A 26835-nucleotide genomic window follows, 5' to 3' on the forward strand; every position below is an offset into this window, starting at 1 on the left:
CAGACTCCAACGAGAGACTGCTGAGCTGGAATTGATATGCAAACTAGACACAATCAACTCAGGGCTAAATAGGGATTGGGAATGGCTGAGCCATTACAAACATTGAATCTATCTCCCCTTGTAAGTATTCTCACACTTGCTTCTTATCAAACTGTCTGTACTGGGCTATCTTGATTATCACTTCAAAAGTTTTTTTTTCTCTTACTTAATTGGCCTCTCAGAGTTGGTAAGACAACTCCCACCTGTTCATGCTCTCTGTATGTGTGTATATATATCTCCTCAATATATTTCACTCTATATGCATCCGAAGAAGTGGGTTGTAGCCCACGAAAGCTTATGCTCTAATAAATTTGTTAGTCTCTAAGGTGCCACAAGTACTCCTGTTATTTTTATATATTATAGACTTATAGAAAGAGACCTTCTAAAATGTATTACTGGCACGCGGAACTTTAAATTAGAGTGAATAAATGAAGATTCGGCACACCACTTCTGAAAGGTTGCCGACCCCTGACCTAACTAGTGCTTCTCAGGGAGCTGTATTATCCACAGCGATGGGAGAACCCCTCTCATTGCTGTAGTAAGTATTTACGCTGAGGCACTGCAGCATTTTAAGTGTAGACATAGCCTGAGAGTAAGCAAAAGGCATGTTATCAAGTTCAATTTCTCTTCCCCTGTTGGCTGGACTGTTGGGACCTGCCAACTTCTATTTCTCCCAAGTAAAAAGGAATACACAATATCTCAACAGTAACACTGTAAAAATAAACAATAGAATATTACTTTTTATAGGCCAGAAGCACAGTTAATTTAATGGATTTTTGTGTGTGCCTGATAGCCTTACACACAATGTATCAACAGATATCTAACTTTTGTTGACGAAGCAGTGAAATTATTTTGACAAACAAAAGTTAATTGGAAAATTATAGTTTGCTGTGATGTGTTAAATGAGAGAGAGAGTGTTAACAGCATGGTAATATAATAGCAATAATAGTACTGGAACAATTTTTTGTTCTTGGTTTTATTTTAATGGCTATAATCTTATTTTCTTAATTGTCCTTTAAACTTAACTCAGCCATTTGTGGTCCAGCTTGTCAGAACTGTAATTGCTTCATTTCTTGTAATTCCTTAATATTTTAATTATTGTTAACTTTTACAAAAGCTTATGACCATATAGATGGACTCTCCACCCCCACTAACTTCTGCTCTGTACTTCAGACTTAATGAGCTTTTTTTAGTGTATACAGCAAGATGTCCCTAATCCTTGCTGACTGTTTAGTCTTCCAATTTTTCCAAGTAGTAGTTTGATAGTACAGTTTCTTTCTTATAGTGAAACTGTTTCAGCAATAAATAGTTGATCACAAATACTGTGTTACTTCCCACTTCATATTATTCTGATTTTTGCCTACAGGGAACTCCATTTAAATAACAACCTGTTACGGGTTCTACCATTTGAGCTGGGAAAACTATTTCAGTTACAGACATTAGGTCTGAAAGGTATGACTTTTTAACCTACATTTTGTGTGTTGATCTCATTCTTTAGCCACAGCTGTTCTAAGCTACACATTTTATAAAATGTTACCAAATGGCAGCTGTTGGTTTAGGAATTTATTCTTCTCTTTTATAAATATATTGAGATTTAATGAATCTGGCCCAAAAAAGAATGAAAAGGATTTTGTACTGCTGGTGACACCATAGTATCTGACTGCAAATAGCAATTTAAAATTGATTTTCAAAATTTTGGAGCCAATACTGTAAGAGTTTGGCATGTAGATCTACTGGCTTCAGTGGAAGTTGTGCGAATGAAAGGCTTGCAAGATCAGGCTCTTTCTGTTGAGTATGATGCCTATAAACTGCATTAAATCTCAAAAGTCTAATATTTATTATGATTGGACAATTATACTGTCCCCTATTTGTGTGGACTTTTAGCGTCTGACTCTGTAGAGTAGCCCCCTTAATTAATCAGGCCAGATTCTCTGAGATCTGGCAGAAAGATACCATATTCTAGTGGTAGATGTCCAGCAGGGAATGCTTTTGGCCTAGGGGAGGTCACTCTCTTATGAAATAAAACTGGCGGAGATTGCTCCTGCATCAGATGTTCTCCCCACCACCATTATAAGTGTGTTTGGAGAGGGGCAGGATGTGAGAGAGCAAAACTTCACTATGACAGTCCTCCATTAGATCCAGTGATGAAAGTTAGAACTCAGATGCAGAAGAGAATGTAAGTGTTTGCAGGAATGGAAAATTGAAATACTTTTTAAAAAGGGAAACAGTTCTCACTGTTCTGCAGTCATATATCCAAGACTTTAAACACCAACACACACACACACTCGACATTTTTCTGGTTTAATTTTACTTTTTGTGAACATGTTTGCAGGAAATCCACTTACACAGGATATACTGAACCTCTACCAGGAACCGGATGGAACACGAAGGCTCCTGAATTATTTGCTTGATAATTTGGCAGGTACTGCAAAAAGAAGTAAGTGATCATTCCTAAAATATTTATTTATGCCATTTTAAAATAAATATGATTACTTCACTTTGTGTGTGGTTTTTTTTTTTTTTTTTTAATGTTCTAATAGTTTCAACAGAACAACCACCCCCAAGATCTTGGATTATGTTGCAAGAACCAGACCGAACAAGACCAACAGGTAGCATTACAATGACTCTTTATAGATTTTCTCCCCCCTCCACCCCCATCTAAAATCACTTCACCATTACCGTCTGCTGAAGTATTTCTTTTTGATACTTAAACTAAAACATCTCATACTCACTGATGGTAGCCAGCATAGGCATTCCTACATCAAACAGCACATTTGTCTGCGGAATTAGCAACTTTTTTCTTAAAGGTAATGCCTTTATCTTTAATTGGACTACTCACCACTAGAGTTAAACTAGTTATTCAAGTATTTTAAAAGTAGCTGATCAATTGTAAAATATTAATTGAATGATTGTTAAAGAATCCTGGAACAGCAGAAAAGTTCCCCCTGATTTTTCAACAAATGTAGAATAAAAAAAAATTCCTGGGCAATCAGAGAATATTTATATTTAAAACTTGTAGCCCCAAGGAAAATTGCTCTTTACTAGTTACTGTATTAAAGAAACATTAGGTTTTTATTGTACAATGCTGAGGCTTGTTGTTACTGAAGTTGGGAACTGTGCCAATTTATTTGGTATATTTAATCTTTAGTTCCAAACGTTACAAGTCTAACTTATTCTTCAACTAATCAGTAGAGAAATTTTAAATAACTTGAAAGAAACTACAGGGGTTAGTCACTGAAATTTTAAAATGGATCATGCATTTTAATTATGCTTTTGCCCCTTCCCCCTTTTCTGATATATAGTGGTTGTCATAATATGCTGCCTAGAACCTGGCATATATCAAAATGCTACTGTTGTGAAAGTCTTTTGATTCCTTAAATTTTTCCCCTCCAGTATTAATTTTGCTATGATCACTCTAACGTTGGTCATGTTACTGGTGCGGATATTCTGCTGGCCTTACTAAAAGTAACACATTATTTTTGTCAGTGTCCTGCTCACTCATAAGATACTGGTCAATCTTCCAAGCCACTTTCCTTGGTTAAGGGGGAAGCCCCCAGGAGGCACTTTTCTAGGGAGGAAGAACCAGGCGAGAACCCAGGAATAAGCGTGTCTTTATGAACGTAGCGCCCTCCTGGCCGGGAACCCCTTTGCCTCACATCTCCATACTGCCGAATTCTATGCCCTGTCTCATGTGAGGACATGGTAGTGGGTAGGTATGTAGCATGGAAAATGCTCATTGTTTGGTGGGTGAGCAGTCCTTTTGGATGGAGGGAGTTGAGAAGCTAGGAATCTCTTAATTTGAGGAGTAAGGAAGGGAGTAGGGGGCTGATGGGAATGAAGACAGATGGAAGCCAAACTAGGTCAGCTCCTATCCCCCCACTGCAGAATTGGGTGCAATGATAGGGTTACACAGGTTAAACTAAAGACCTATTGGAAAGCATTGCGCTTAAAACAAGCGTTGTGTTCAAACAGGAATTTCACATTTTTAGTGCATAAATACAGCTTTGTAAACATTTCAAAAGGGAAAAAGTGTCTTTCTGCCTCCCCCATTCCTTCCTGCTTGCTTCTAGGTCCTTTCTGCCTTTGCCTGGAGAACATTGGCAAGATATTTGAATATATCAGAGGGATAAATATCAGGGAGGGAGAGGAATTATTTAAGCTCAGTACCAATGTGGACACATGAACAAATGGATATAAACTGGCTATCAGGAAGTTTAGACTTGAAATTAGACGAAGGTTTCTAACCCTCAGAGGAGTTATCATAAGTTCTGGAACAGCCTTCCAAGGGGAGTAGTGGGGGCAAAAGACATATCTGGCTTCAAGACTAAGCTTGATAAGTTTATGGAGGGGATGGTATAATGGGATAGCCTAATTTTGGCAATTAATTGGTCTTTGACTATTAGTGGTAAATATGCCCAATGGCTTGTGATGGGATGTTAGATGGGGTGGGATCTGAGTTACTACGGAGAATTCTTTCCTGGGTGTCTGGCTGGTGAGTCTTGCCCACGTGCTCAGGGTTTAGCTGATCACCATATTTGGGGTCAGGAAGGAATTTTCCTCCAGGGCAGATTGGCAGAAGCCCTGGGGGGTTTTCACCTTCCTCTGCAGCGTGGGGCCTGGGTCACTTGCTGGAAGATTCTCTGCACCTTGAAGTCTTTAAATCATGCTTTGAGGACTTCAGTGGCTCAGACACAGGTTTGATACAGGAGTGGGTGGGTGAGATTCTGTGGCCTGCGTTGTGCAGGAGGTCAGACTAGATGATCATAATGGTCCCTTCTGACCTTAAAGTCTATGATTCCATGACATGAATAATAAGATTGTCACAGCATCTCCACCGCATTCAGACAGTAGAGCTGCAGCTAAGGTTATGACTTCTTTGTACAGGTCCTTCTAAGATCTTGATAAGACTCTCCAGCAAAGAGCCAAGTGAGAGCATGATATGGTTTTGTTTTTATTTAAGCCTTCTTTAATTTTGTTTTTCTTAGAATAGTTATTCAGAGACTCTCCCTACATAATACAGAAGCTGTAGTTGGCAAAAGAAATCTCATTTTTTGCTCTGCATTTTACCTTTTAGAATTAAGCCCTTTCACTGCAGACTTCTTTCCCTTTATTTTTTAAATATTAGTTCAGACCTGGGCCACCCATTGCATGATTATAAGCTCAATCTTACTGAGTGTTCTTTGAGAGCCTGTTCCTACAACAGGCTTTGCACAGGCTCAGGGTCCACCATTCAGTGCCAGTTACAGGATTGGGGCCTACATCAAAATTTAATTCCTTCATTAAGTGTATTACAATACATCCCAATCGGGTTCGGGGTCCCCTTTTACTTATTAACATGCAAGGACAGTGTAACAGTCAAAAAGATCAACATCTACTGTTAAAGTTTTTAAGCAAGTGTCGGAGAATAACACAAGCATGTTAAGAAACAAAGCTATAATGGGGTTAATTCTCAGTGTAAACTGCCTTTGTCTGCTGTTCACCATTTATATCAGCAACATATGGAGGTTTTTTTTAGTAACCTGTTAACAATGAATGCTGTATGCCCAGACAAAAGGAGTGGCTGGTTATTTTAGAGAGAACATGTGATGCATTTTTCTGTAGGGTCAGCTGTTAAACTATATATTTGAGTTAAAGCACTTGAAGCATAAAATTGTTAAAATTACTGAAGGGTAAAAATGAAGAATGTAATTGTGCTTTTTAGTAAAATATATCAGTAATTTAAATTATTGTTCTGCAGCCTTGTTTTCTGTCATGTGTTACAACGTACTTTGTGATAAATATGCCACCCGGCAGTTATATGGCTATTGTCCATCGTGGGCACTGAACTGGGAGTACAGAAAAAAAGCCATTATGCAGGAAATCTTGAACTGCAATGCTGACATCATAAGTCTTCAGGTAAATGATAAATTTATTTTTCCTTTTGTGTTCACTTGTATTGATTCTTGTACACTACATTCATTAAAGTAAACTTTCTTTTAAAGCAATCTGTCGTAATTTAGAACTCTTATTCATTGCTTGACATCAAAAGAATGCTTTTCCAACCTACACAGTTGGAACACTAACCAGCAGCTGCTGATCAGAGAAACGTGTTGAAGTGTGTGTATATATAACCTGACGCATGTTCAGATAAAAGGCATGAGATAATCATATCTCTGGGGATTACAGAAATTTATTTATATCTTCTGCCTTAAAATAGCAGTATGGCTGTCTTATGCTTATGTTCCTTGATTCATCTAATTTTTTGAGTTTCCTAAAGCCAGTTTGGAGGTGACTTATACTTTCTTCTAAAAGAGGCTAAATAATATAGACGTAATAGCAGTCTTCTGTACGCTGGTGGTGCTAAGCAAATACAGTGTGCTGTCTTATAACTTTACAGGAGGTTGAAACTGAACAGTACTACAGTTTTTTCCTGACAGAACTGAAGGAACGTGGCTATAATGGGTTCTTCAGTCCAAAATCTAGAGCTAGGACAATGTCAGAACAGGAAAGAAAACATGTTGATGGCTGTGCAATATTTTTCAAGACCGAAAAGTAAGTGTGTTTCATAAAACCTTCTGTTGTGCCGGTTCCCTTTCGCACAATTCTTCTGGGTCAAATTTAGGCCCCAAGTTGCTGTGACGAAGAAGTGTGTCTTTGTGTGGAACTTCTAGTCTAACATTGTTGGGGATAAGAGGAGAAGTTTACACTCCTTGGGGCCTCTTTAGCCAGAGCTAAACACTTTTTTTTTGCATATCTCCATATTTTGTACAAAGTATTCCTACCTCTAGAAGGAATACTCTACACAAGAGGCACCGTGCTGGGCACGACTAGTCTGAAAAAAGCCCATATTACCAATTCTCTTTTAATCTTTTATGCTTTGTTGTATGAAAGCGGGAAAAAAACGCTGACAAATAAAATGAAATATAAAGGCAAGTACAATAAAAGTATCATGAAATATTTTGTATTTATTCACTGCTGATGGTGTAAAAAAGCTCAGAAAAAAACCCAAAGCATAGGAAAAAAGAAACAAACAATAGGAAACATGGGAAATGTGACCTGTAGAACACGCACTTCAGGCAAAAGAAATTCCATCATAAAACAGTGACGCCTGTCTGGCTCTTCAGCTGCTTTTGCAATGCTAATCTGAGAGATCTTCATGCTGAAGGTAAAATTTGCTCCACTGCAGAGGCCTCCAACCAAGATCCACTAGAAAACTGGTTGGAAGCGGCATATCACTCTGAACTGGGGAGACCTTCACAATGAAAACTCAAGCAAGAATTTCACCCCTGAACTCTTTCAAATCCAAATGCACTCAGTCTGAGACAGTAGGAAAAGACTACAGTCTTTAATTTATTTCTTGAGTGAAATTGGACTGAGTCATTTAGCTTTTTATGAACAGTGAGACACCTGTCCTTGTTACCCAAACCATTCCTAAAATATAAGCCTAAACTTTAAAAAAAAAAAATGACTTGTGATTTTTGGGTGCCCAAATTGAGAGACCTTAAAGGGACTTGATTTTCAAAAGGTGGGAGAACTCAGGACTTTCTGAAAATCAGGAGCTATTTTAAGGTGTCTAAAGTCAGGTACCAAAAAAATCGAGGCACCCAAAATCATTAATTACTTGTGAAAATATAAGGAATATATAGACAATTAAATTTGTCATCTCTGAAACAGTGATTGCCCAAGATATCGAAGTCTTTAAGAATTTTTCTGTATTCTGCTGTGTCCACAAAACAATGCATATGTCTGCTTCACTACACTCTGGTTCAGAAACAAGTGCTGAGTCACTCTCTCTTAAGCCTGCTAGTTCAAATCAGTAAATATGATAGATCAGGAGAAGCAAAATATCTTATTATCTTTAACATTTTTCTAAATGAAAGAATATGGGAAGTGTTGATTTTGGGAAGGAGGAGTTAATTTAAATCTGTTTAAGATGGTGTGCAGATAAAAATTGCTAATGAAATTATATCTTCCGACTTCAGATCAGCATTTTTATAAAGCAGTAATGTGACTGGCTGAGATTCTTGTAATTTAGTTTACTTATGTTATCTAACAAGTTTTAATTAAAATGAGGAAGAAGCTATAGTATTTCCTTTGTCATTTGACAAGTTAAGAAACCACACAATGTTGTTTTTTCAGATTCATCTTAGTTCAGAAACATACTGTTGAGTTCAATCAATTAGCTATGGCAAACTCAGAAGGATCTGAAGCGATGCTGAACAGAGTTATGACAAAAGATAACATTGGAGTTGCTGTGTTGCTAGAGCTGCGAAAGGAATTAATAGAAATGTCATGTAAGTAATTGAATCCAATTTTTTGACTGGATTGTGATACAGCATGTTACAGTCTCCAATACAAATGAAAATTTTGTTTCAGTGGAATAGAGAATGGAAAACAACATTCACAAATAAACATTGTATCTACAATTGTGTGCTGAAATTTTTGGGGCAAACTTCACTTAAAATAGAATTTGGGGGAAAATTTTGAAATAGCAAATGCTAACTAGAATGTTTGGATGATGCAAGGTTTTTAAAAATTTGATTCTCCCTCACCCATTTTTTATAAAGAGAAAGTTGAAGAATTGAGGACAAGAGGGGAAAGTAACTTGGTGTATGTGGCTGGAAGAATATACAAGTGCCATTGAACTAGCCAGAGGTGGTTGTAAATTTCTTGATCATCTGCAGAATACTCTGTAGCTTGGTAGCTCTCTGTCGTGTAGTGCTTATAAATTCCACATGTTCTTGCCCTGGAGTTCTCAAAAAAGTTGAGACTTCAATTGACCTTGGAAGTGTCTTGGTGTGGCTCTATTTAGCCTATAGTGCTTTGTTATTTTCCCTATTATAGTAAGATTTTATTAACAAAGGCATTAAACAAACATGCCTTTAATGTGCGCTTGTGGGGGGGATAGAAGATTTGTAATGTGCATATGTGAAACTGCTGAGTTAAAAAGCATAATTCTTAAAATACTAGACTGATTTTGCTACTCAGGATGTGGTGATTACTTGGAGAGTATTGCAAATAATGGAGAAAAAACTGTAATTTAAAAAATAATATGCTGTGCATTGGTTTTCAGCATGATTTATATATTAATAGTAATGGCATTTTCAAACTCACAGAACTTAATTGTACCATCTCGTTCTTGTTTTTGGTCCTTCTTCATCGGGTGTTAGCTCAGTGTTGGAAGTAGCTGTAACCAGTTAAATTGCGACTGCACAGCCAATAATTTCTTGGCAATAAAGAAATAGGTTTAGCGTAAAACTTTAAAAATCCCTTCCAGTGACATTTCCCCCCCTCACGCTTCTATTTTAAGGTTGGCCAAACTTAGCATCAACCCTGTTTCAAATCTGTCACTTCTTAAAAATCATTTTTGGGTTATAATACAAGCCATCTAGTAGTCATTAGCTGTATCTGTTGCAGACACAGCAACTGTAAATATTTCACTTCCAATTTTAGCTGGAAAGCCACAACTTGGGATGGAGAAGCAGCTAGTTCTTGTAGCTAATGCACATATGCACTGGGACCCTGAGTATTCTGATGTGAAGCTGGTTCAGACTATGATGTTCCTCTCTGAAGTAAAGAACATTATTGATAAAGCCTCTCGTAACCTCAAACCTGGACTTTCGGGAGAACTTGGAACCATTCCACTTGTACTGTGTGCAGATCTCAATTCTCTGCCAGATTCTGGTAAGAACAGCAAGTTTACTTTTTTAGAACAAAATGTAAGAGGTGTATGAATTGAAATTCAAAGGACTTCCTTTTTAAAAGAAAATATTTTCAGTGTAAAAACATAAGATGCTTGAGATTTTAAGATAAAAAAGTATCGTAGCTATTAGGGAGTCAAGAGATGATAAAACTACTCCATTATAGTCCTGGAGGGATTCTGCTCCACTGCATGTGTGCAGAATTCATGTCCCCCTGCAGATTTCTTTGCATCCCCACAGAAAATAATGGGAAAGCAAAGGGAAGCCGCAAAAGTGGTCACATGCCCCTCCCCAGCAGCACAGGTGTGTGGTTTCTGGTGCCCTGAGCAGACGGCAGAGAGGTAAATCACTGTGTGGGGGGAGGGGGCTTGAGACACCCCGACTGGTGCCGGGTCAGACCCACCGCTTGTCTGTCCAACTCCCGTGCATCCAGACCTCCCCATACCCAGACAGCCCCCCCACACCGAGTGCCCCACACCCTAATCCCCATTCTATTGAGCCTCACCACACCCTGTGCCCCACCACCCCTACACCTGGTTCTCCCCAGCCCCACCTGCTTACCTGGGGCTGGGGATGCCCTAGCAGGTGGCTCCTCCCCTGTGCTAGGGGTGGGGGAAGAGTGCACATACCCTGTATGGCGTAGCCAGGGCCAGGGCTGGGTCAGATCCACCCCCAGAAACCTTCCCCAGCTTTCCCCACGCCTCCTGCCTCCATCATCTTCAGCTATGGAGAGAGGGGTCACTGTATGGGGAGCTGCTCCCCTGTTCGCCCAACCCCGTGCATCCAGACCCCCCCCCCCATACCAAGCCTCCCCTCATTGAACCCCCTGGACCCACTAAGCTCCACCATTTTAAAATATTGTATGCAGAATTTTTAATTTTTTGGCACAGAATTCCCTCAGGAGTAATTTGATCTGTGACCTCATTGACTGTAGGTACTAAATATCTCTTACCTCTAATTGGAAGCTTTATTATGTTGCCCATAGCAATATAACACTTTAAAAGTGCGAGATTGTAAATTCTCCTGCTTAAAATAATCTCCACAGAACCCTACTTTCTGCTGCTTAAGCAGTCCAGAATCATTGAAATATAAACCTTCAGATACTTCATGTACAATGCACATGCTAGCAAATGCATGATAATATTGGACCATTCCTTTCTGCTACTTGCTAATGTATAGGGTTTTCCCAACCTTAAGGACACCCTCTGATCCTTGCACTCTTTTTAGTTAAGGTTTTATGGGTGAGATTCTGTCTGATCCTTGGGAGATACACGCCCGCACGCCCGTCCAAGGAACCTTTCTTCCCTCCAGTTGTTTCCTTGGGCAGGGGCCAGTCATTAATAAGCCTGACTTTCTCTGAAGGTGCTCACCATCCACAACTCCAGCAGAAGTTGGTGGGAGCTGTAGGTGCTGAGCACCTCTGTGAACCTGGTCCAGCGTGGCTAGGGAAGGCAAGGAGGGTATCATTGCCAATGACTAGTGCAACAAGTAGTGCTTACCTCGAGCAGGAACAAGGATTGGGCCAAATATCTGCCTTGGAGCAGAGTCCCAAATCTCCAGAGGTAATCTGTCAATTGGCATCAAGTTTTCAGACCTATTTTCAATCTGTCTTCAGAAAAAAGTCATTCCCCTCACTTTGAGGATAACCTAGTTGTGTCATCAGTCTGTTGATCAGTGAGTGCTGAGGGGCAGGCTGAGAAGCTGCAACAGGGCTAGTTTCAGTGGTGAAGCAGGGCTGGAGTTTGAGCACCAACAGAAAGTGGGGGTGAGAGGAAGCTGCTCATTGCCTTCGCTATGTTTTTACTTTTTTCCATCACCTTGGATCTTGTTTAACCTTGTAGATAATTCTATCAGAGAGTGTGCCTTTACTTGGCCGATGCTTGCTCTTAGTGTACGGCATGGCACTAAAATAGAAAGCCTTTGAATATGTTATAAAAGTCATATTGACTGTATGTATTTAACTTGTTGCTTGTTTAAGGTCCAGACACAAGCAATGAATGAAAGTAGCAGTTTGTTTGCATAAACCTATTAACTAAATGCATAAGTTGGTAACTTTTTCCCCCCCCCATGCTCCTCTTAATAGGTGTTGTTGAATATTTGAGCACTGGTGGAGTGGAAACAAACCATAAAGATTTTAAGGAACTGAGATACAATGAAAGTCTTACCAACTTCAGTTGTAATGGAAAAAATGGAACAACGAATGGAAGGATTACGCATGGTTTCAAGTTGAAGAGTGCCTATGAGAATGGCCTAATGCCTTACACAAATTACACATTTGACTTCAAGGTGAGAATTTTGCTATGTTCTAGCAGGGTTCCCAAACTTTTTTTCCCTGAGGCCCACCTGTGCAGGTGTAATAGGCACTGCGGCCTACTATTCACACAAGTCCGTCAGGGAGAGGGGCCCTAGGGGGAGTGCGCAGTCCCTCGCCTTAGCAGGAACCAGGGCCAGCGATAGGACGAAGGGGCCAGGAAGGGGCCACAGCCAGCCCTCCCGACACCCTCTGCCTCAGTAGCCTGTTGAGTGCCATGAGCTGGGGTTGCCGCCTCAGATGGTTAGTTTTACAAACTTACATTTAAAAATACAATGAACCAGAAAGCACTAATTCTTTCATCGTAATAGAAATCACGATTAGTGTTTCCTATTTGCAAGGTAATAATGGTGTCTTGGGTCTTGGATGTTTATTCTTTTTTATAAACAGGAAGCACCCTTAGGGTGGTATTTGACATATTTTTAATTATCCCAACTAACTAAAAGGAGAACATGGGGTGGTAAGCTTCTGAATGAAACAATGTTATTAAATAACTGCCCACTTCTCTGCATTGTTCCCCTGTTTTGTTGCAATATGGAAAATTATCAACACTTCCTTACTCAGGGAAAGCAAAGATGGTTCTCTTCCTCTCTCTTCAACTCTGATGTGGCTTGAGACCCTCTAGTTGAGCATTATTGAGTGTTTTACATACAATCCTTTTAAGTTTCTCCATTCTTGGAGTAGAGGCAACAGCAATACCTTATCCCTAACAAAACGAAGAATGTGTGGTTGAGCATTGGGGCCTTCTGGTAACTTCCTTGCCTTGCTCCTAACAATTCATGGTGACAATAATTAGTAAGTATCATTTTAACTAATATCATTCCCTTACGTAGTTTAAGGGATGTGTTTCTTTGGTGATAAGAAACATAAGAATGGCCATACTGGGTCAGACCAATGGACCATCTAGCCCCGTGTCCTGTCTTCCAACAGTGGCCAATGCCAGGTGCTTTAGAGCGAATTAACAGAACAGGTATTCATCAAGTATCCCCTGTCACCCGTTCCCAGATTCTGGCAAACAGAGGCTAGGGATACTTCAGAGCATGGTTTTGCATTCCTGCCCATCCTGGCTAATAGCCATTGATGGACCTATCCTCCAGGAATTTCTTTCTTTCTTTTTTGAACCCTATTATAGTCTTGGCCTTCACAACATCCTCTGGCAAAGAGTTCCACAGTTGACTGTGTGTTGTGTGAAGAAATACTTCCTTTTGTTTGTTTTAAACCTGCTGCCTATTAATTTCATTTGGTGACCCCTAGTTCTTGTGTTATGAGGAGTAAATAACATTCCCTTATTTACTTTCTCCACCCAGTCATGATTTTATAGACCTCTATCATATTCCCCCACTTAGTCATCTCTTTTCCAAGCTGAAAAGTCCCAGTCTTAATAATCTCTCCTCCTATGGAAGCTGTTCCATACCCCCAATCATTTTTGTCCTTTTCTGCACCTTTTCCAATTCCAAAATATCTTTTCTGAGATGGGGCGACCAGATCTGCATGCAGTATTGAAGACGTGGGCATACCATGGATTTATATAGAGGCAATATGATATTTTCTGTCTTATTATCTGTCCCTTTCCTAATGATTCCCAGCATTAGACTGCATTGTTTCCCTGCTTTGAATCTGACTGCAGTTTTACCTAGAGACAATAGGAACAATTGTCTTTAAGAACAAAATGCTTGTTATAGAAAATAGCTTGACACCAGTGTATTCCCTCTAATCAAAAGATATTTGATAATATTCTAGAGAGAGATTAGAAGCCCTTGATGCTATAGGGAAGTATCAAGTGTCTAATTGTAATGTTTGGCTAATGCTGGATAACTGGAAACATTATCCTGAATTGGAATTGGAATAGCAGAGCAATGACTAATAATTGTGTTCTAACTTTAATTTAGTTATCACTAAATTCTGGTCCCACTAACGTCAAAAGGAGTTTTGTCATTGATGTTAATGAGACCCATATTTAGCTCTTAATGCCAAATGAAAGCAATGAAGAGCCAGTAGCAATAGTCATTCTCAATGTCTTAAACAAAACATTAATAAGAGGTAGCTAACCTCTTTCTCTCCAACATACTGATTGTCACAACACAGTATGGCAAAACGGCAATGAAGACTGCACAGTGTCAATTTCAAGACCCTCATCATAAGGTGGCGGTTCCAATTTTAGTGTTTTAAAATGCAGTCTGCAAGAGCAAGGAAGGAGAAGAGTAGTCTCCCCAGAGATTAGTCATCTCCAGATCTGTAATGGTTCTGAAGTCCCTCTTAAACAAGTGGGTGGGGGATGTCTGAAATGAATTACCACAAAGAGGGGAGGAGAAAAGTGACCGAGGTCCCAGTAGACACTAGTTTTCCCTGACCCATAGTGGGCAACCCTTAGAACAGACCATAAAGGGGAGACAGAAGTAGTGGAGCAAACTGTACCACAGGGAGGAAATAGTGCTACTTCCTAGCTATTTGGCTTCAAATAAGTATCTGAAAAGGTATCTGTAATACTATACTTAAATGTTGTCTTTGAAAAGGCATTTGGCCAAAGGATGGTGCATTAAAACACTTCTTTTCCCCTCCTATTTCAGGGTATTATTGACTACATCTTCTACTCTAAACCTCAGTTAAATATACTTGGCATTCTTGGACCTTTGGATCATCATTGGTTAATAGAGAACAATATAAGTGGCTGTCCACACCCACTCATCCCTTCGGACCACTTCTCACTTTTTGCACAACTGGAGCTTTTGCTGCCTTTCCTGCCTCCGGTAAATGGAATCCATCTCCCTGGCAGGAGGTAGTCAAGTACAACTTAGAGGGCAACCTCAATCTAACTTGTAAAATTGTAAAATCTGAATATAGAGGAGTGAGGTATGGCCAACAGGGATTTTTTCTTAATGATCTTAATTTTAAATTTAATTATTTGATAAAGACATAGTAAAAGCCAGGTGCTATCAACAGACACAATTCTGAGCCCAATATACTTTATATACTGTTAAACAGGAATTGGTGCATATGCACTTTTCTTTAATTTGTTACAATTAATCATCCTGTTTCTTCTCTATCCAACATAACACATTCATGCCTTGAAATAGAGAATTGTTATACAGTATATTCTCTTTGCACAGATATCTGTAGCACTACTTTTTTGAGGCCAGTAGTAACATCGAGAACATTCTTCCGTACTTCACTCCCTCCTTTTTCAGACTTGCTTGTAAAATATAGAATTTGAATTTAGCCTTTATTGATTGTATATGAACAACAGAAGACCTGATTTATGAGATTTTGTACTTTAAAAAAATCAGATTTGGAAAATGATTGATTGTATTGTAAACTAAGGCTAAATTTTTATCTGTTTTCATGTGTTATAAAGGCCAGCTTATAAAAGAAGTTGCAACAGGTTTTCTCTGCTAATGATTTGCACTTGTTAGGGTTTTGTTAGCCCTTTTGTACTACTTTTATTTTCAGTTGAGAACATCGCTTTTTAAATCTAAATCTGTAAAATATTGGCAAATATCTTAATTAAATATATGCATTTGTCTTTTTGATTTAAAAAGAAAAACCATAAAGTTCTCACAGAACAGACAAGCTAAGCAGTGAATGATGAGTAGGTCTGTATGGACTGAAAGTTATTGTTGATGTGTGTGCATTCTAATATTTTTATCTCTGATTTTTGAAGTAAAATTAGGGATGCTTGTGTACAGCTTCTTAATTTTTATTTTAAATGCTATTTGTCCTATCTGCACTGTGCCTGCTTAAATTTGTTCTCAACTAGCACTGCCTGTGCATGCAGAGAAAATCTGTGCATCCTCTTTTATATTTTTTAAATAATGTTAACACTTGTGAAAATTTTATGAAGATACTTTTGTATAAGCTGTGGCATCTTTATTTCCTCTTGAAGCGTTGAATACACACTTTTTGAACATGTTCAGATTATGGGTACACAGTTCCTAGCTTCTAATACCTAAGCACTGCTTCTTTCAGTGTCATCGCACAGTGCTATTTTTTCACAAAGAAATACTATCATGTGAATCCTTTTCAGTTTAAGTGTGTTCCTCAGTCTAAGAGACCGTATCATTCCTCGAAGAAAAAAAATTACATTTTCTGTTTATGAAGCAGTGTAAATTAGATGCATTTTCAGTACAGGTCCCTAAGATAATTCTTCAGATCATTTTTAAAGTGACCAAGTCATATTTTAAAGTGTCAAGCAAGACTAAAGTTAAATAGTGTACCTTCATAGTGCCATTAGTGTCATAAAGCCAAGTATAAAACAGCTAATAAATTTAACTTGGACTTATAAAAGGGAGAATTTATCCACTCCTCCTTAACTAATACACTTTCAAAAATCAATGTAATTAATTGAGAGAGAGAGAGGAAGCTTGGTCTAACTGCTTTTGTTTCAACTGCAGGCAGGGAAGCAAAAGGACACTGAGCATTACTAGAAATTTCTGAATATTATAAATTTTTGTATAGAGAATGAGTTAGGTAATAATGATTCAAAATTTTATGAAGAGAAAATTGTCAGCACTTAAATGTGCTAAAACCATTCTGTTTTAAAATAGAAGTAAAATTACAAATAGTTCTGATCTACAAAATGTGTGTTTTAAATTTCAGTAGGAAAAGTCTTGATCTTGAATCCTTGTCTGGGACCTGATTTTGTTTTGTTTTTTAGTTGTGCAAACACCAAACATGTCCAATTTATAATCAGTACATTGAAATGCTGGTAGTATTGATGTAGTAGATTTAATGCTTAGTGTTATTTTTTTCCTGTTTGTTTTTTTATTTTGTTTTTTGTAAAGTGTGAATAAAAGGTGTTTTACTCATGTTTCCTTAACAATGTGTTGGTAATGCGCATCATGACAATTTCCAGTGATGATGAGCCTATTTAGCTTGTCAAACTGAGCAAACCTATTTTTTTTCCTGATCTGGATTATATAATAGGTCCAGAAAGCTTTACGGAAGGGGAAGGGAAGCACTTACTCATTTTGTATTTCTGGGAAATAATTTACTTTCATACATGCTGGAGCTTGAGTGCACTTGTTAGATTCAAAAGGTTTGAGCTTTACACAATACCTTTTCACCTGTATTTGGTAGTCTTTTAAATATATTTGAATTTATGGCAGCCTATTAAAACATTATGGCCCTTTGTGTGTTGAAGACACAATTGCTCTTCCCTGGACACACTGCAATCTATGGGTCAGTTTGAATGACTTTTCTCCATCTTTTAGACTAATCCTGTAGGGTCTGATCTAAAGCCCACTGAATGTAGTGACGAGATTCCTATTGGGTTTTGAGTCAGATGCTAAGGCTACGTCTACATTTCTGCATACTTTGGCATAACTTATGTCGCTCAGGGGTGTGAATAACCCACCCCCCGAGTAAGTTACACCGACATAAGCGCTTGTGTGCACAGCACTATGTCATTAGCTTCTGCCATTCATGGAGGTGGTTTTATTATACTGACGGGAGAGCTCTCTCCCATTGGTTAGAGCGTCTTCCCCAGACACACTGCAGCGGCGCAGCTGCATTGGTACAGCTGTCCCATTGCAGCACTGAACATGTAGACATCCCTAATAATCGTGACTCTGAAGCCTACTGAAGGAGAAATTTTTTAACATATGGGAAAAGATCAGATGCGCCAATACTGGACTGATGTAAACTTCGTTAAACAAATTTAAAATAAATATTTTCCTGTGTTAAACAAATCTCACTCAAACGTCTCAGTTTTCAATTGCAACATAAACGAAATAATGCAATAAACCATCTTTATTTACAAAATGCAACATCTTTGCATCAGAAACTCTGACATAAAATGGTTACTTGCAATACTTTTATTTAAGGTGTCTTTAGATGTTGCCATAATGTACTTTCAGTGTTGTTGTAAAAGCACATAACATAAAAATCATAGAACATTGGGTTGAGGTGTTTCATTCGTTAGACCAGAAATTTTGGGCCCATCTTTTTTTACCATTTGGTGAAAACCTCAAGTATGGTCTGCCACAACTTTGGTAATTATTTACACGTACAAAAGAATTCTGTGCATCTAAATTTAATTTGGGGGTATACTTTAAAGAAGTGGAAACAAATACAAAACATTGATATACAGATTGCAACTTTAACATATATCAGAAGTAGGCAAAGAAAAACCACTAGGAGATGTTTGTAATTATTTTGTCCCTTCGGTGGCTTCAACAAATTAAATATGGCTAGCATTTTGACAATAAAACTGATTTGAGTTCAGAATACAGTTGCATACATTTCTGGTCTAATTCTAACAAAAGAGATTGTAAATTCATCTAGGATGTAAGCTTAGAAAAGTAGCTTAAGGTGTCAAATTTGCATTTTAGCCATGCAGCAAAAAAAAACCCAAAAACCCCACATTAAAGACAAAATAATTACAACCCCATTTAAAAGAAACAAATCACACTGTAAAACATGACTATTTCAATTTACTGCTTAATTAGAGTCTTTTTTCATCCAGCCTTACACAGTTTTTTAGTATATGTTAACTGCTATTCTTTTTTGTTTGCATAAATTTTGACACTTAAATGTCTTGGTATGTTTAAGTAGTGTCTAAAATAGAATATCTTTAGTCTTTATTCACAGTACTTCTGTATAAAGTGTAATGCACTGGACTAACTCTTGTTTACCATTCATTTAACAAAAACCAGCACATTATCTGCACTAAGCTCAAAGAATGTTGCATTTGTCAAAAGGCAGCTCTTCAATAAGTTAAAGGGGGAAACTGAATATGGTCTGATGGTAAACAAGGGCTTTTACTGTTCTCTTCAGTGGAACTTTCTTCTTGGTCAAATTTTAACTAGCTAGTATTATATTTATATACAGGGTCTTCTTTTTTTCTTTACCAATGTATTTTCCTACTCATAGCTGACCAATAAATTCAATATCTGTTTCAAACCTTTTTGCAGTGTAATTTATATTTAACATTTTTATTTCTAAATGCTTTATAAAGTTGTATGGATAGTTAAAGGAAATTTAAAATAGTTCAAACACACAAATGACAAATACAGGAAACTTTACAATCCTGTAGAGACTTTTGTATTGTAACTCGACAGGCTAGACACTGATTCACATTGGAGATTGACAAATCAAAGCCATGAATACCAACTCCTCCAGACTGTGGAAATCCATCTCCAGATCTGAACTCGGAAGTTTGCCCCTGTCTTTGAGAGGCTGCACCACAACCCCATATCTGAACACCAGGCCATCTTAAAACAGTTCAGATTTAAACAAGATAGATTAGGCCAGTAATGTTGTAAGCTGTAGCATACAAAAGAACTACAGGGATGTGTCTGTCAGCCAAGTGCAGTAGGAATAAAGAATTTGTGTAAACATTGAGTTGAGTCTCTACTGCTACAGTCACCACAGACCCATTTCTACTTTGGCTTCCTCTCTCCATCCCTTTGGCATAGCCGGGGGGCAAAAGTGTTCACCAGCAGAAGAGTTTGTTTGGGTTGGGGTTTTGTTTTGTTTTTGGTTTGTGCCTCGGGAGGCCTCAAGCAGCAGCAGCACCAAACGTATCTATTTTAAGCCTGCAGCGTGAGTGGTAGTGTCATTGGAAAGAGCAGCAAATTGCCCAAACTACAACACTGTGCTCACACCACTGATCCCATACAGTTTGCAAGATTTTGGTGCTATGAATGAGAACTTTAACCAGGCAATTTCCCTTAGACCTTCATGTACAAACAGATCCCATATGCAGGTTCCAGGGCAGAATCAGATGCAGGGCAGAGATTCATGCAACAGCTTTGTGCAAGCAGTCTTGGTACTGTCCTGGTGTATACCCAGATGCAGGAGAGGTACAGTGCATGCAAGTCATAAGTATGCAACTGATAAGGTAAGGGGTACTCTTTCCCCTGTTGGGATCTCATGAGCTCCCTCACCCTGGAGTGGGTGGGTAGCCTCGTAAGTTCACTGCCAGGGAGACCATTAACTAGACAGCAGGTTCCCCTGAAGATCTTCCATTTCTCAAAATTTAGGGCTGATGATCAAAGGGGGAAGGTTTCTTAGCACTGCAGCATTGACAGTATTAGATCTGTGCTAAGATTAGCCTAGGAGTAAGATCACAGCTACAAAAAGGCACAAAACTAGTGCATCTGGATTGAATTTGTATCCCATCTGAAGGCAGCCTAGGGTTGAATAGGCCATGTAACTGGGACATGCTTACAAACCAGATGAGGGCTGTGAGGAGAGCACTGTGTAAGTTTAAAGGGGCAGGCCTAAGGGAAGAGATCCCGATGAAGCTGGACAGAATTAAAGATACAGAACTAGAATTGAAGCTAATGTAAATAAGTGGTGTTCCATTGACCTAGGTGAAGCTATGACCACTTAAACTGGGTGAGTTGCAGTAAGCCAGATGCTCTCAAAAGGTACCCTACTGAAAACCAGATTCTGAGCTTCCACCTAATGTCTTTTCATAAAATGTCAGTAAGAAATCTTTGACCTAGGCCTAGGGATGAAAGAAACTTCTTCATCTTTTTTTGGTAGTATCCTAGACTTCAGAAGGATACAAAATTAGCATCATGGGGGGGGGGGGGGGGGAAGTGGGCGGAGCAAGCAGACACCAGCATCAAATTTTTAAATCACTTATTGGATCTGCTGCCTGCTATGCTGGCCAATAAAAAAAGGAACCCAAACATAAACTGGTGTCTGGACTACTGAAATCAAATTAACAGGTGAAACTTTATATCTGGTCAGGACTAGTACAAAACTGCTACTAAACATCACTTGGAAGTTTAATTTGTATGAATTTCTTAATGTAACTTTAATATTTTCAAGTTATTTTTTTTGGCTTGTTACAGTTCTGCTAATAAAACAGGTTCTTCATTTCTAGGGTAATTATTTTTCAAAGTGTAATATGTTTTTGAATTAGTGAAATTGAGTTTTAATACAACAGCTTAAATGTAGTGCAATCAGATTTCCAGACTTCAAAACTAAAAAGATACAAATGACAAATAAGATACAATAACATTGATGAAAACACTTGCAGCCCCCTCTCTGTGTGGTTTAGAGAAAATGGAAAGTGAAAACCTTTATTCCAGAATAAGTGAGCCAGGTTCCTAAAGCATTATGTGTATTTTGTAATCAAATCGGTAAGAGTAGTAGCTGTCTGCATGGCTTCTCAAATCCTAAATTTACATGACTGATACTTTAACGTTGAACAAAATCCTGGAATTTTTGTGCATACACAATTCAAAATTAAGGTTATGTGATTTTTATTTGTTCAGGGCCCAGTCTTGCAATTGACACTGGGGGGGTTACATCCACACACAGTCTGAATGAGCACAATGCGGGCCTCCCAACACAACTTTGCTAATACATGTCTCTTCTGGCCTGCAACACCTCTGTTCTATTACTAGGCTCTGCAAAGCAGAGGTTTTTCCGTTGTCCCAAACTGTCTACAGCAGTGGTCTCCAAACTTTTCAGGGTTAGAACCCCCCGCTCCCCCAGCTGGGGCTTGGGCTTTGGGGGAGGGGGAGATATGCAGACAGGAGTAAGAGGGCCCAGTCTGGGGCTGCAGCTGGGGATTGGGAGTGAGGCCAGGACTGGAGCTGCAGCCAGAAGCTGAGGGTGGGGGTGGGGCCAGGAGCCAGGGCTGCGGCCGGGGGCAGGGTCAGAGTAGAGCTGGGAGCAGAGTGGGGCTGTGTGGTGCTCCCTCCCTGCCCTGCATGGTGGCAGGCTAGGGACCCAGCTGTGCCCCCCCCCAAACATTCTCTGTGCTCTGCTAGGGGGGTGTGCCCCACAGTTTGGCAACCTCTGATCTACTGGGTTTTTGTTTGATGAGTGAAAAACATGAGAAGTGATTTCTTGGGGGATGTCACAGGCTGGCTGGCCCTGGAGGGGAGTCAGGCTCAGCCTTGCCCCTCAGACCTAGCAGTTAACCCCCAGCTGCTCCTGATCTGGTGACTCAGTTACAATTATTAATCCCAGCTGTGAAAGGGTCAGGGTGGACTAGGTAGAGAGCTCACTGAGGGAGGAGACCTAGTCATGAGAGGAACATGGGGAGTTCTTTTTCTCAGGAAAGGGTAAGGCCTGGTGAAGCTAGGCTGGGGAGAACCACAGGGGATAGGTTAGGCTGCTGTCAGAGGCCTGAAGAGAGGGCCTGTGACAAACAGGGAGGTCCCTGGGAGATGCTGAGGGAATCCCTGAGGAGGGAAGACAGTGGGGAAGCCTGCTAGGAAGAAAGGCCTCCAAGGAAAAAGCCCTGGGAGGCAGCCCTCAGCCAGAGGGGCAATGAAAGAAATCTGCAGTCCCCAGGAGTTGAGGTGAACAGGGAACTTTACTGGAGCCTCAGAGGGGCAGAAGGATCTTCTTTTTGGATGGGGGGCGGGGGGGAATGTTTAGTTTGAATTTTTGCGGTTTCTGAAGGGGTCTGAACTACATGCTTCTCAGCTAGAGGGCAAATTGTGCATGGTGGCAGTCTACAAGGGTTCGGGAGACAGATCCCTGCAACTCCATGCCTATCCGACACCAGGCTCTGATTTGGTGAGTAGAAAAGCTTTCCAGGGGAATATACTGTTTGTTTGTTTAACTAATTGGCTCCTCTAAAATTTTTTGCATCTGTTATAATGGCAAAGATGCTAAAATTTGTATATCAGACCTGCTGTACTACTTATTTTTCTACCAAAATACCTATATTTGTTATAATCAAAACTTACTTTTCTTCCGGTGCTATTCTCCACAAGAAATGTGGCTATTTGGTTTCTGAGGTACCCTCATGAATAATTAAGCAATTGTGAATTTATTAATGACCAGCGATCCTGAGGAATCTAATGAAAGAAAATTTGCAGATCTTATGGAAGTCCTTGCTCTAAGTTAAAAATTGTTACTAGTGCAGCTCTCAGAGCTTTCAAAATGACACCCTTATGTACTGTTTATCCAGCCCCGCAGAAATTTCTAGATAACAGCAACGTATTTCATTCCATCCTATTTACCCCCCGTCATGTTTAAAGCCTGTAATCTCTAAATGTCAGCACTTTATTCAGTCAAGACTGGGGGAGAAACTTAAATCCAATGTAATGTTTGCTTCAGTTCTCCAAGATGGATCTGTTACCTTCCTATTCTCTGAGGGCCAATCTGGTCAAATTAAGTTCCCATTAATAACACACATTTAATTCCTTCAAAGGCCCTGTGTTTGTAGAAGTGTAACTGAGGACTCAATTTGACGTGCAGCACCACTTTTTTTTAACTGATGATGGGGTGTGAGAAGGAAAAACCTAGCCTTTCTCTGGTTCCCAGGGTGAAATTTGTTCGGCTGCCAATTAAAATAAACATCTTGTAAAACAAGGGTAGGTCTGGGAAACTTACCTGAAGAAGAGCTTTGTGTAAGCTCAAAAGCTTGTCTCTCACCAACAGAAGTTGGTCCAATAAAAGAGATTACCTCACCCACCTTGTCTCTCCAATATCCTGGGACCAACGCAGCTACAACAACACTGCATATAACCTCACATTGCAGTGTACACACACCCTAAAAATGGCATTTGGAGGTGTGATTACAGCTCAGGTACAGTAACTCCTCACTTAACGTTGTAGTTATGTTCCTGAAAAATGTGACTTTAAGCGAATCCAATTTCCCCATAAGAATTAATATAAATAGGGAGGGTTAGGTTCCAGGGAAATTTTTTTTTTTTTTTTTTTTTGGCCAGACAGACAGAAGGCATTATATACATTTTAAACAAGCAATTTAATACAGGTATAAATTTTAAACAATTGAATACTACAATCATCATTGCTGAGTATGAAGCAATGGGAACATCCATTGCCGAGTATGAAGCACTGGGAGGTGCCCCCACCTTACCCCACACAGGCATGGCCCACTGGCACTGCAGACAATGAGGCAGGCAAGGAGGCTGAAGGTGCCGTAGGCTAGGAGAAGCACGTTGCGCAGCAGCAGTGGCAGCTTCCCCTACTGTGCAAGCACCAGGGCCGGGGGGCTCAACCCTCAGCCCACCCACGCCACCCCTTCCCCCAAGTCCCCACCCCTAACCCACCTCTTCTCCTCCCCCCACCCCTTTACTCTGCACGCCGCGTCCTCGCTCCTCCCTCCTGCCCGCGGCAATCAGCTGGTTTGTGGCGTTCAGGAGGCAGGGGAGGGAGGTGGAGCCTGCGCGCCGAGTCCTTGTCCCATATTTTCTGTCTTCCCTGTCGTGCTGCTGGCCATATCCCTGCTCGCTAACTGCGCGCCCACCAGCCATGAGTGTGTTGTGTGCGCAAGGCTGGTAGCAGGGCAAAGCTGCAGTGCGTTGGGCTGACCGCTCCCTCTGCTGGTCCATCAGCGCAGCCCCTGCTGGGTGCCAGCTCTTGGCCAACAGGCCACCCTGGTCCGGTTTCCAGCCGGCAATGGCTGCGCGCTGCAAGCTGCGGTGGCTGGTGAGTGCGGGCAGGTACCAGGCAGCGGCCAGTTACGCATCGCCTCTGCTGCCCACCCATTGGCCCTTTATGTGCTCCCCCTCTCGCTGTCCTCTCCCTGCTTTGCCCCATCAGCCCTGCTGCTCCTCCATATGCCCCGGGCGGGATGCAACCCACTCCGACCAAGGGCTGGTTCTCTGCACAGTGCTGGGAGTATTCAGCTCTCCAACAGCCTGGCCGGCAGGCTCCTTCCTTCCCCCACTGCCTCTGGTTGGGCCGGCGCCCCAGGAAAGCCCAAGACCCACCAGCTCGGGGCGTTGGCCAAGAGGAGCCGAGCCCTGCATGTGCCAAAGCCCCGCACAGCGCTGGCATGTGGAAGCCTCTCCACCCCTCAGCTAAGTTCTGGAGTGTGTGTGTAGGGGGGAAAGCAATTTCCAGTCTGTTCGTGTTCCAACTCTGCAGGTTCCACAGCAGCACCCCCAGGCAGGGACTTAGCACCCTCTTCACCTGCCTGCCCCCCCTCCCGGGTCCTGCCCCCAGGGAGAGTGGGGTTGCTCCGTCCTCTAGACACCCTCCCCTGCTGAGCCACCTCTCTGGCCAGGTTCACTGAAGCCCCTGCAGTCAGGTTCCCTGGGCCCTGGTGCACAATGCATCCAATGCGGCTTAACCCTTCCTGCCCACACTGTAGCCGGGGGACAAGTGGTGGCTGGGTTATGTCGGTGGCCAGCAGCAGCCTGGAGGTGTTAGCTGTCTTTTGACACTGTGTGGGCAGGAAGAAGGAGCTGCTTCCAGCCACAGGGGAGTGGGGAGGGGGAGGAAAGAGATGAGGTCTGCAAAGACATGGGCCAAGTCATCCCTTCCCTCCCTCCCCCCCCCCCCCCGAGCAGGGAGAGGAGGGTTGGTCGGTCATACACACCCCCTGTGTGAGAAAGGTGTACGGGAGTGTGTGTGTGTGTGTGTGTGTCACCTCTCCCCGTGTGAACCCTAAAGCCTTAAAGATAAGAAGGTAAATAAAAAGAATCCAACTACGCAGTATTTCTTTTTTTACAGGGGCTCAGTCAACTTGATGTTAATTGGAACATTTGTACTGCATAGTTCTGATTGATTGCCTTTGAACTCGCTTGAATACGAGTAATTTTAGCGGGTGCCCGTATTCCGCATAGGGAAATATAGTCACCCTAGCCATGATTTCGTTGCTCTTTTAGGCTGTGCTAGATTAAAGCGAGTGTGGGTATGCCTACCCGGGCTGCAGTCACACCTCTGATTGCAGGATAGACATCCTCAGTCACCTTTCAGAGTTTCCCCTTATGACTGTCTTGTTTTTCTGCTTTCAGATAACTATCCTAACCAAATGATTTCAACAAAATAGGCAATACCACCTGATCCATGGTATTTCCATTGTGTTTATTGTTCAACTTGTTGGCTGTGAAATGGTTACAAGCTCCTGGAAAAAGTTATGAGTTTAGTCACTGCCTAAAAAATGACGCACAAAGTTGGGTAATACATTTTAGATGTGGAATAAGAGAGCTGGGAGGACATTAATTGCAACCAACACAAATGCAGTCCTGCCACTAGATGGTGTACATGATACAAGCAAAATGAGTACGGAGAGTGTTATGTGTACACAAAGTATTGTCTAGTCTTGTGTCTAGAGCAGGGGTCGGCAACCTTTCAGAAGTGGTGTGCTGAGTCTTCATTTATTCACTCTAATTTAAGGTTTCGCGTGCCAGTAATACATTTTAATGCTTTTAGAAGGTCTCTTTCTATAAGTCTATAATATATAACTAAACTATTGTTGTATGTAAGGTAAATAAGGTTTTAAAATGTTTAAGAAGCTTCATTTAAAATTAAATTAAAATGCAGACACCTTGGCATCCTGAAATAAATGTGGTCCCATCTTGGGGTGGGGTGGGGGGGGAAGACAATTGTATGTATGCCTGTATCTGTGCACAATCTGCTAAAAGACTTGGGGGTGGGGCTTATACCTCGCAATCCTGGGACTCCAGGGTGTGTGTGGGTGTGTCAATTTGGGCTTTCTTAATTTGCACTAAAATAGCCTAGCCCCCTTATAATAAACTGAGTGCAGTGCCCCTCTGGCCAAACTTCCAGCCCACCCCCAATGTCTGCCTCCACATTTACTGTGCCAGTGGCTCTCCACCTGGGAGGGAGGACCTTCTCTGCTGGGCAGAGAGATATCGTTAGTCTCTTGCATCTCACCCAATCTTCCTAATAGTTACTAATTACTTTCTATCAGGATATGCAGCCTTCTTGTTTGATTTGGAAGCAACAAGATAAATGAAGCGACAGGGGCCCTCCATTGCAGTCTGAATGACTTCTTATTCCAGAAAAAGGCTTATCTTCCCCCAAATTCTACGACTATTTTTGAAAGTTCCAGCATGGTTTAATTCCTTCCTCATCTCATCAGCAGAAAACATCTATTACTTTTTATTTTTAACA

General features: G+C 40.8%; 1 protein-coding gene across 4 annotated transcripts in view; it reads left to right on the forward strand.

Annotated features, from left to right (window-relative positions):
• The window catches only part of CNOT6 (CCR4-NOT transcription complex subunit 6), a 49004-nt gene extending 32171 nt beyond the window's left edge, over positions 1–16833 (forward strand). For all 4 annotated transcript variants that reach the window (XM_026659382.1, XM_026659380.2, XM_026659379.1 and 1 more), the window contains 9 exons: positions 1406–1491; positions 2372–2476; positions 2580–2648; positions 5777–5934; positions 6416–6570; positions 8158–8312; positions 9472–9702; positions 11803–12005; positions 14598–16833. In XM_026659382.1, coding sequence (XP_026515167.1) covers positions 1406–1491; positions 2372–2476; positions 2580–2648; positions 5777–5934; positions 6416–6570; positions 8158–8312; positions 9472–9702; positions 11803–12005; positions 14598–14810 — 1375 coding nt within the window. In that variant the 3' untranslated portion in view covers positions 14811–16833. The remainder of the gene's footprint in view (positions 1–1405; positions 1492–2371; positions 2477–2579; positions 2649–5776; positions 5935–6415; positions 6571–8157; positions 8313–9471; positions 9703–11802; positions 12006–14597) is intronic.
• Positions 16834–26835: the final 10002 nt, after the last annotated feature.

This window comes from Terrapene carolina, unplaced genomic scaffold (genome assembly GCF_002925995.2).
Source record: "Terrapene carolina triunguis isolate 2854851 unplaced genomic scaffold, T_m_triunguis-2.0 Scaffold629, whole genome shotgun sequence".
NCBI classification, from domain to species: domain Eukaryota; kingdom Metazoa; phylum Chordata; order Testudines; family Emydidae; genus Terrapene; species Terrapene triunguis.